General features: G+C 33.0%; 2 protein-coding genes across 2 annotated transcripts; one reads left to right on the top strand and one right to left on the bottom strand.

The window, feature by feature from the left end:
- Window positions 1-7,378: 7,378 nt before the first annotated feature.
- On the top strand, window positions 7,379-8,090 carry LOC143539628 (acyl-CoA-binding protein-like). Its single transcript, XM_077032894.1, has 4 exons — window positions 7,379-7,390; window positions 7,668-7,785; window positions 7,863-7,925; window positions 8,020-8,090. Exons 1-4 carry the CDS (start codon window positions 7,379-7,381, stop codon window positions 8,088-8,090), a joined length of 264 nt encoding a protein of 87 aa, XP_076889009.1.
- A 1,230-nt stretch (window positions 8,091-9,320) lies between these two features.
- LOC143539627 (uncharacterized) lies at window positions 9,321-11,061 on the bottom strand (the record flags this gene model as incomplete). Its single annotated transcript, XM_077032893.1, has 3 exons — window positions 9,321-9,765; window positions 10,735-10,927; window positions 11,009-11,061. Coding segments are annotated over 3 exons (618 nt in total), but the record flags the coding sequence as incomplete, so codon positions are not given.
- Window positions 11,062-11,812: the final 751 nt, after the last annotated feature.

The following is an 11,812-nucleotide window of genomic DNA, read 5'->3' as shown; positions in this document are numbered from 1 at the left end:
GAGGCTCGACATGATTGCTCATTGCACAACGACACTATAAAGTTACAGTATTTAAACAACTCATTTAAATCCATATCATCATAAATAACACAACAATTGTTCATACAAAATGCCAAATAGATAGATAAACAAATAACTTGTTCTTTCATTTTCTAATATCCTAAAGCCAAGATGATAAGTTTCTTCAAGTAATCCAATCAAGCTAACATCAAACCTGTAACATTGCATAAAATAGAGTTTGTCAACACAAAGATTGGTGAGCAATTTTCATAGTTTTGGACAATAAGTATATAGTATGAAATCCACAACTAGTATATGAAAACAATAAATAATAGCAACAATTTAGATAATAAAACCGTCTATAAGAATACATTAACGACACCTTTCTATATGGGGATGCCATATATACTCGGAATTAACGTATGATCATACTTTGATGAGGCTACCCGCCTTAGCATTCAAGAATTTGCACATAATCATGTAAAGCATATAACACCAAATCGAGCATTTATTTAAGCAAACATATACAATAAGTGTTGTGGTTTAAGACTCAAGTATAAATCATTTGAATTTGAATAAGTATGCAATGCCACCCCCAAAACGAAATATGGAAAACGGGGGATGAAAAAGTACTCACATTAACAAGTAACTTGAAAGATAGTGTCGTGAATAATCGGAGAGATCGGTTTAACGAGCAAGACCTATATTAAACGGGTCTTGTGTTAGTAGGTAGTCTTGGAAGGGTTTAAAATAAAATACATGACAAATAAAGTAAATAAATAAAGTTTAGGATTTAAAATGTAAATATTTAAGAAATTAAAGAAACGAGTTTTGTAAAATAAGTTTACTCAAAACCGGGTCTCGGTATTAGTTTTTTTTTTCTTTTTTTTACTCAATCTATGTTAAGTAATAATGTGGGTTAAAATGCAATATTGCAAAACCCTTGGTTATAAGAATACCAAAACGAGGTTTAAACGAGTGTTCGGGTTTGTCGGTTCGAGACTTGATAACTGACCAAGCTCAAAGTTAACTTCCCAAAATAATAAATGTTATGAGATAACTCAATAAAATCAAAATAGACTTAACCAAGTATGTAGTTCTATTGTGAAGAACCTTAACGTTCGTTAAGCGAGTATACGACTTTATCGGTCCGAACTTGTTATAAGATCAAGTTGGTTACCGACATGCCAAGTATGTTTAGAAATTAACTAAAATTGATTTAAAATAAAATCTTGAAAAATATGAGTTTTGGTGGCTAAAAACACACTTGTGTGTCTTAAGCGAGTGAACTCGGTTTAGTTCGATTTTTGGTTCGGTCCTTGACTCGGAATAAGACCGAGGATGGTTACCACATACCCAATTACCATGGAACTTGTAAAATAACTTATAAATAATAATACTCAAGTTTTACATTCAAAAAGTTAACAATAAAGCTTTTAAACGAAAGTTTGGTTTTTGGTTCGGTTCTCAACTCGGGATGAAACCGAGGCTGGTCACCACATACCCAATACCATGGAACTTGACAAATATGAACAATAAACTAAAATATGCAGAAGTTAAGCAAGTATAAAAAGTTATATGGTTAGATTTGTTAAATATATAAACAAGGACTACAAAGTTCTCCATGTAACCTTGCCTTACTAGCCCGACATTTCAACCGGCCGAGACCGGAGAAATGAAAGACCGAAGGTAAACAAAGAGTGTATATTATATATATGTTGTAACATCAAGCTTTAAGTATCGAGAAGTTAGTTAAAATGAAAGATTAGCTTAGTTTGACCTTGAGAGTCAAACTATGAAGAACAACCTTAGAATTCAAGAATTTGAGAGAGAAATGAGAAAATGAGCAAGCACAAATGAAGAAGATGGGTGTGTATATATAGGGTAAGTTGAATGGGTCTTTCATAAAAGGTGTTTCATGAAAATGAGTTGGTTATAGACCCAAGAAAGCACAAACTACAAATGGGTCTTTCAAGTCTTCATTTTGGTAGTTTTAGTCCCTAGAGTTCGTTTTGAGCGTTTTTGGGGCATTTTAGAACCGAAAAGGGTGTTTTTTTAGATCCGACAACTATAAAACTAATATATAACATAAAATTCATCATTTTGATAATATCAAAATGTTCGGGATACAAAACGGGTCGGGTTTACATTAAGAATACAAATATAAAATAACCCGAAATTGACAATATTACAATTATGCACTTCTCTTAAGTTAAGAGGTATTTACTATGCACTCATCTTAAGTTAACATCTGCTACTTTACACTCCTCTTAAGTTAAGAGGTGCTTACTTCGCATTCCTCTTAAGTTAAGAGATATTTACTTTGCACTCCTCTTAAGTTAACATGTGTTTAGTTTGCACTCTTTTAAGCTAATAGGTGTTCATAGGGCTGTAAATGAACCGAACGAACATGAACAAGGCCTTGTTCATGTTCGTTCGTTAAGAAAATAGTGCGTTCACGAATGGTTCACGAACACTTACCGAACGAGATTTTATGTTCATGTTCGTTCATTAAGGAAATTAATGAGTTTACGAACGGTTCACGAACACAAACGAACAAAAATAAAATCGGCAAAGCCTAGAGATTGAGACTGATGTATTCATCAATGTGAATAATGAAAGCCTGTAAATGAATCAAATGAACACAAAAAATGGCACATTCGTGTTCTTTCATTTAACTTCAAAAGAACACAGACACTTAATCGAACAAATATTTATGTTCATGTTCGTTTATTTAAAAAGGGACATTTGTGTTCGTTTGTTTAAAATCTAAACGAACGTCATAACTAAATAAAGATAAACAAACATACATGAACAAATGTAACTGAACACAAACAAACATAAACGAACTTAAATGAAAACACCTAAATGAACACAAATTAACAAATATAAAACATTTAAGCAGATGACATATCTAGATAATATTTAATTATTTTCTATTAATACATAAACAAACATAAAATGAACAGACATAAATGAACGTAAATAAACGAACGTTCATGAACATAAATGAACGAACGAAACATGTGTTCATGTTCGTTCGTTTAATTAAGCGAACATAAGTTTTTTGTTCATGTTCGTTCGTTTATTAAATAAACGAACACAAACGAACTTTCCGCCGAACGGTTCACGAATAATTCACCGAATGTTCGATTCGTTTACAGGCCTAGGTGTTCAGTATGCAATGTCAAAATATTTGAAAAAAAAAATAAACTAGATAACCTGTTATCCATGTCAAATATCTATTATTGAAACACTAAATAAATGTTAAGCGATCTAAATAGAACAAAACTTTACACCAGTAACCTGATTGAAACAAATCTAAAACTTGATTACTATTATATAAAGTAATCCATAAATTAATTAACTATTAATCAATTATAAAAATTTATAACCATAAAATGATGTCTTAAACTAATAAATTACAACAAATACACATATTCAAGTGAGTTCTAGGTGATGAAAGTGACTATCTACGTGGCATATTGTGGTCAAGTTAATTGACCATTTCACATAATCTATTTACAATTATCTCCACCTTTCAAAGGCTAGAACAATTATTAAACCTGGGCGAGCGATGCCCGACTTCATGTTCATCTTGTGTTGTTACCTGCCACATAACATATATAGGTTAAATAATTTAGGGTTCTAGGGGCACTTATTTCATGTACCATAATCTTGCGCTGACACCTCATAAGTGTCCTAAACTATCATATTTGATGACGTAAACCCTTTCAAATACCTTACATAATGTTCTTATATTTATTAAAAAATAAATTATGCATTTAATACACGAATTTAAATAACCTTTCATTAAAAATAGAAGATCACATAATTCAAACTATAAAAAATAAAAATAAAAATAAAAATATGAAAAGATAAAGTAAAATAATCTAAAAATTACAAGGCAAATTGTATATTTGCACTATTTCAACGTTTTCAGGATAGAACTATTTCCAACATTAGATCGGTAACATGTTTGTGCGACTCATCAATAAATTTCTTCTCGTGCTTAAATCATCTTTTTTCCAAACGCTCCTTGAGAATTCTTAGTTGCACCAACCTTGGTAGGGGTGAGGTAGCCATGACAACACTACCCGCAGGGGGTACTCGCCCTACAGCCTGATCACCTTTAATCCTTTATAGAAGCAATTAATCCCGACCACCCTTAAAAGCATCAATTGGCCCCGACCACCCTTAAAGCAGCAATTAACCCCGCCAACTAGATGTGAATCTATCCCTCATCCTGGCTGCAACTACTTTACCACCCTTATAGAGTAAAACAAGCCAAATGAACGCCACAAACGTGATATAACCATTCACCATCCAAAATAAAAAAATAAGAAAAAAAAGGTGTAGTAGAATTGTAGATGCACTTGGTGTTTTTGTCACACCGGAACCTTAACAAAAACAAACTGCAATTTTTAAAATTATAAAATAACATTACTATTTAACTTTATATATAAAAGAAGAACATAATTATATATTTACTGAAAGTTTATAAAATAAACAAATAATTGGAAAAATTCTGGTATATATAGAGGTTGAGTTATTCTACAACGGGTAACAAAAATGAGACTGGATGAAAAGTCATAGTTGATTGTCATGTGTCAAGTGAGAACCAAAAGATGAAGGACATAAAAGGAAAAAGACATATTTTCTCTAGTCACATGCTAAGCACATGTCAATTCCCCTATAATTTTGAAATGTTATAATTTTTTCATACGATATTTTTTTTTAAAAAAAAGTTCATTATAATAACAAATGTTTTTTTATCTTTAATATGAGTATGACTTTGTTTTATAAGATAAAAAAAATTACGTTATTATGTCTTTCTGTTTATCATTGTGTCTTACATTCATCTTTATGATATTTTTTTTTCAAAAGTGGTAAAATTTGAAAATTGTAATACTAAAATAACACCGTTGTGTAATTTCAACATGTAAACATAATGATAAAATAACAATAATATCTAATACATAAAACACAATTATTAATGCATATTACACAATAACATAAAACATAAAACACAATAATGAATACATCTTATTATACAATGTTCTGAAACATAAAACATAATGGTAAATACATAATACACAATGACCCTAACATAATACACAATGAACATAATACACAATGACTAAAACACAATGATGAGTATAAAGACACAATAACGAACAATAGACAAAATAATGAGCATATATAAAAGCACAAATCTTTTGTTTTAAATTTAATCTTTAATATGTGTAACGATTGTAAAACACAATGACCATAACATATAACACAATTTAGAAACTCAATTAAAAAAACACAATGATAAACCAATAACATAATGTATAAAACCCATTATTTTTTTTTAATTTTTTAAACAATATGACACTCATATTAAAGATAAAAAAAACGTTTGTAATTATGGTGATTTTTTTTTAAATTGTCGTATGCAAAAGTTATAGACGTTTTAAAATGATGGGAAATGTGTCTTGCATGCGGAGAGAGAAACCTAACAAATATGAACTATTTCATATATGCCTTTTTGATATTTTTTTTATTCTCAAATTAATCACAGCCATTCAAATCAAATAAACCAGATTGCTTCTCACCCATTTTATTTTTTGTTTGTTTTGTATTTTAGACTAACCCCAAGATTATAGATTACCAATTAAACTACTAATTTTAAATATTTATATATTCCTCGGTTACTGAATTATGAAAATATGTAGGGAGCAATTCAGTTAACCAAGGTTTTATTATAAAAACATGCAAACGGCCAATGAATTCTACTTAATTGTAGCGATGTACATTACACGAGACTAACATGCAAATAAATATATTTAATTAGGATTACCATAAACAATACCAATTGCAGGCCATGCAAATCCACCAACTTTCACTATAAATAATGAAGCACTTGATCAATCTGCAACCATCCAAAAAATCAATCAAACATCCAACCATGATAAAACTTTTAGTTGTGACAGTACTCGCCTTGGCAGCCATCCTAGCATTTGCTAAGGGCCCCGCTTACAAAACCACCATCACCACCGTAACCACAGATGATAACAACTGGTATCTTGGGCGTCCAGACGCCCTCAAAGACAACCCCGAAGGCTCAGCAAATGCTAACAACTGGTATCTTGGTCGTCCAGACCACCTTGTAGGCAACTCCAAAGGCTCAACACATACTAACAACTGGTATCTTGGACGTCCAGATAGCCTCAAGGACAACCCCAAAGGCTTAGCAGATATGTGAGAGGTACCGATTAATTATCTTGATCAGAGGAATTAAGATGGAAGTGAATGTAATAATAATGGCTGCTTATTATTCGTTGTAATAAAACACTTCACTTCCACTGTGAAATGAATTCAGTTGGTCATGATCTTCAATCTATTTTGTTTTTTTCTCTTTTCCTTTTTTGGTTAGAAAGGGAAACCTTTTTACAAAGTGAAAGTGATATATCTGAATTAGTAAGATGGGATGTGGACGTGCGGTTGCACCTATAATTTGTATAGTATATAAGCAAAATATAATCATAATCCCGAGCAATTAATAGTGACGCAGCTTGGGTGAAAACACTAGGAGAGGGGGGATGGGGTGGCGACTCTATACGTATAACAAATTATTTAATGGAGGCAGCCAGAATCAAATTTTCTGGATAAAAACAAGTAATGAAGTAAATTTATACTATGTAGAAAAATTTTCAAACGAAGACAAGTAAATTTACGCTACTGAGAAAAAAAAACGAGAGGGGGGGGGGGATCCCTTGGCCTAGTATAGTAAACCTTTGCTGCTACCAAGTGATCTCCAAGACGTTTTCACACGGACACCTATGAAACTTTGTAACCGATCCCATGAAAAAATTGACACCGACTCTTGAAAATAACAACTATATATTGAAAACTAGGGTAATGGTGTAATCAAATCAATACAACTTGCCAATACCTATTTATACTAACACTTAAGATGATAAGAACAAAAGGTCAAAAACTAGATTCTAACTACTCTAATTGTAATGGTTCAATAATGGCTATATAGCCGTTTAATAACAGTCAACAAAAAAAATTACTACATCACTAACCGGTTACTAACCTATTAAAATTAATCAATTTCGGTTAATCGATCAAAAATCCTAACCGGGGTTAACCGGTCACTGTTATTAAATGGCTATATATATGCATGTGTTCCTCGCAAGACAACTTTGCCGAAGATGAAACCCGTAGAAAGAGTTTCGATAATATAGTTATTTATAAAATAAATTAAGTAATAAAAATAAAAAATTATGGACATTCTTTAATCGTTTGAAACTTGGTATAAATGGAGTCATGACCTCTCTCTCATGCATAGATAGCCACCGAAAAATATCAAATTTTTATTCAAGAAATGGGTTTGAAGGTATTATTGTTTTCTTCTTTAATTTGTTGAATTCTTTTGGCTTTTCATTTATATTTGTAAACGTATCTATCATTAATTAGGTCATTTGAGGAACATGATTATGCAATCCGAATGTTTTTGATCATATTCACAAAACATAGATCAATGGATCTGGTCCTTAAAAGATCATGGTCATTTATGTATTCCCTAATTGGTTCTTAAAAATCCGAATCACGTGTTATAATGTCAATATGTCATTGATATTAATGTGTTTAATAATTATGCAATAAACTTATAGGAGGAATTTGAAGAGTATGCCGAGAAAGCCAAGACTCTCCCCGCGGGAACAAAGAATGAGGACAAGCTCATGCTCTACGGCTTGTACAAGCAAGCCACGATTGGACCGGTGAACACAGGTATGAATGCACCGATCTGGTTAACTTTATATGCTTGTGATTGTAAACGGATATATAAGATTACTATGTGTTTGTAGACCGCCCGGGCATGTTTAACATGACAGACAGGGCTAAATGGGATGCTTGGAAGGCGGTCGAAGGTATTGTTTTGTTACTTAATGTAACAATATTGCTATTTGTGATCATGTTTAATGTGTTATTATTTGTCAATGTGGTTTCTGTATACTCTGGCAGCAAAATCCAAGGATGAAGCAATGAAGGACTACATCACTAAGGTGAAACAATTACTTGAGGCCGCCTCTTGATTTGTGCATGGCGAATATGCATCATGAACGTTTGATGTTTTAATTGTTCTCGAAATCTATTGATGATTTTAGTGTTATCAATTATTATTTCTTTTTTATCTATTTGAATATGCAAATAAGACCAAAGAAATTCAACTAAAGTTTTGATGTTAGTTATGAAATATGGACTATGGAGTACAAGTTTGTACAGAATTAATTGAATTTGGACCCTTGGAGTATGGCAAGTCTAATTTTGAAGTTTACATTGATTAAGTAGATGCTCAATATGAGTGTGTAAACATGAGCTGATTGCGAGTTATTCGAGATCAAGTTGTTAAAAAGCTTTAATCAAGCCGAGTTTAAATGTGCTCGAGTCTAAAATGGATAAGCTCAAACTTTATTAATAAAGTTCGTTTTATTTAATATATAAATGTCTATTGCATGATAAAAACATTTATACATAATTATATTTAAAAATAGATAAAAGTATTTATCCATAGTATATTAAATGAAATAACTAATAAATACAATATGAGGACGAGTTTGAAAATTTTAACAAGCCAATATCAAATATCCCGCACAAATCAAAATTACACATTTTCGGTAGCATGAAATAGCCAACAAAAACTTTGTAAGGTCTCATTTTTACACTAACCTCCTAACCTTACACTAGTTTTATATATGATTTGACTTCATGAAAATAGTTAAAGCATAAAAGAGTTTTACTTAAGTTACTTTACTTAAGTGTTAGTTTCCTGCATTAATAAAGTTGACCTCATGATACACTTAACATATCGAAATACTATTTTTGAAATCGATTTCATAAACAACACAAAGCATTACAGTACGCCCACTAGGTAAAACAGTATGCCCACTAGAGCCTTCATACTATTACTCAAGTACACTGAACACTCACCCAATCTTGCTTGAAAGCGGAGTGGAATCAATAAACTCGCATACCTTGAATCTAGCCTGCAACTTTGATCACAAGACAACTCCCAACAATTTGATTGTTACACAACTCCTAAGCCTACTAGGTCATGTCAAGTAAAGGGTGTGCCGATTACGTGTGATTTTAGCTAGCCTTCGTGGCGGGCTGTATAACGCAGTCCACATATTTGATGTTTACAGGACATTCATTTTGAATACAAAAGCAAAATAAAATACTAAATCAAACCTAAACCCCATAACTTTACATAGAATCCAATGCCCATGTACACGGGAAAGGAGGTCAACAAATCTGGATTTTCCACACATTAGAGATTAGACCAAAGCATGTACAGAATCATTCAGTTTCAAATTAGTCAAAGAAAAAAAAATTAACTTAAAATTTCTCCTGTTGAACAAAAGGATACCGTTGAGATATATAATACTCGTTTACACGCGAAGCACCATCTCTTGCTAGTATTCCTTCAACATCCCCAATAATTCTTGCTAACCAAATCTCCAAATTTCTCTGAATATCCCTGAAATTGTTTCTGATCGAGTTCAATGACAGACTAGTGGTTAATCTTGCTCGGCCTTCCACCAGATTATTCCCATAATTACACGTGCTCCCTGTTTCTGTTTGTAAGGCCATCAACTTCTGCCCTGTTTCTGATGCTCGTTGCTGAAGCCGCAACGCTTCCAGCAAAAATTCTGTTTGTCTTTGTGTTCTGAACTCCAAACCCGCATTTGGTTCACACGGATCATTCTCCTGCAGAAAATTTATTTAATAATATTATTAATGTGTGCTGTGATCCCGGGTAGGGGTGTCAATCATGTCAGGTTGGCTGGTTTCCAGGTTAAAATGTTCAACCCGGACACGACCCGTATTTTTATTCGGGTCAAAAACATCAACCCCAACTCTTGCACACAGTTAAAATCGTGTAACCCAAACACAATCCTATTACCCATTTATCTAAATGTGTCAAATGGGTTGGCGGGCAATACTCAAATTGTAAGCGTGTTAATCGGGTTGGTGGATTGTAAAAGAATGGGTTAAACGGGTCATGAACGGGTTAGTGGGTCAACCTGCTTAACTGAATGGGTTAAACACTTAAACAAGTCAATCCAAACACGACCAATAATTTTATTCGTGTCAAATACATCAACACTAACTCGCACACACTAATAAGTTGTGTAACATGAACACGGCCCGTTAACTTGTTTATCTAAACACGTCAAATGGGTTGTGGGTAATACTCAAGCTGCAAACGTGTTAATCGGGTTGGTGGGTAGTAAAAATTGTTATAAACAGGTTAGTGGGTCGACCTGTTTAGCCAAATTGATTAAAAAGTTTAATCCGAACATTTTATATCGGTTAAATATGTCAACCCACCAGGTCCTGATTATTTTCGTGTCGTGTCGAAGCTGAATTATTGCTTGACAGGATTCCCTGTTTATCCAAATTTTCAGTATTTTTTCATAAGTAATTAGTGAATTAGACATGATTACAAAAATCATATAAGTTTAATTATAATCCAATTTTTTAATTAAAGAAATTAGGAGGTTGTCTACATCAAAAAGCAATTTGGACGATCTCCAATTCATTTGCATGTTTCCTTTTTATTTATATCTTTTATTTTACTATTTGACCCGTTGAAAACTGAATATAACCCAACTCAACACAAATGGGTCAAAACTGCCACCGAATAGCAACAATTAATAAGTAAATGTAGGTTACCATTCTTCTGCAAAGATCATCAATTTTTCCTGCAAGAGCTTGATATCTTTTTGCTTGTTTCTTCATTAAAGATGGAACTTTGGACAGATCATTCGCGCCAATATTTTCCAAATTTTGAAGCTCTTGTTCTAGAAGTTTTAATTTTGCAGAAACCCCAGATGAATCACCGTCTACCTTCCAAGGTGACTCTCTCCTGATCAAGAAATATTCTTTTTAGTATAAACATTTTAAAAATGCATGCTTTCAAATAAAAATATTTTTTAAAAGAGATTACCTTGTTACATAATGCTTTAAATCATGAATGGACTCAACAGGTTCGTATTGTACCTGCATAAATCGTAATTCAGAAAGTCAACCCTCTTGGTCAACAAATGTTTAGCTTACGGCATATCATTGAATATTCATTGTAAAATATTCATTTAATATCATCTTAATAAGTTCTTTGGTCTGTATGAAATCTTTGAAACCTATTAGGTTTGACTTCTAAAGTCAAAATTCAACTTTTGGTCAAAGAGTAATGCAGCCATACAAAAAAGACAAAGGCTTTGGCTTTTAGTGTAATAAAGTAACTGTCTTGCCACTCTCATATTCATGTACACTTTGTCTTCAACAGTATTAACTTTAAAAATTATGGTATCTTAACAAGTAACCTTAAAAAGAACTAAACATTTTCTATTAATTTGATGGCCATTGATGATGTGGTCCATCTTTCATCCATGGTGCAAAAACTGAAATTTATGAAATCAACCACCACCACTGAAGAGGTAGGTCCCAGCAGAGCCCAGTTGGACCCGCAGGACTCAACTTGAAGAGAGACGTCTGCGCAGAAACCAACTGGATCCGCATGACCCACCATGCTCAGAGACGTGACGTCCTTACGCGCAGTACGCAAGCTGTTCCCGCAGGAAATGCCTCCCAATGGTGAAGTACTCCGCCTGTTCCCGCAGCTGCGGATACAAGCCATCAGAGAAGGCCACCCGCGCAGCAAGGCTACACGCACAAGGCACTTAGCTCTCAATAATTCAGTAGTCACCTGAAGGAATGAGCAAAGCCGGGAACAATCCCGCACAAAGGTGGG

This window comes from Bidens hawaiensis, unplaced genomic scaffold (genome assembly GCF_021521415.1).
Source record: "Bidens hawaiensis isolate Kalapana, Puna unplaced genomic scaffold, B.hawaiensis_p1.1 tig00011963_1, whole genome shotgun sequence".
In the NCBI taxonomy this organism is placed as follows: Eukaryota; Viridiplantae; Streptophyta; class Magnoliopsida; order Asterales; family Asteraceae; genus Bidens; species Bidens hawaiensis.
The sequence above is the reverse complement of the archived record's forward strand: the minus strand, read 5'-3'. Positions and strand labels throughout refer to the sequence as shown.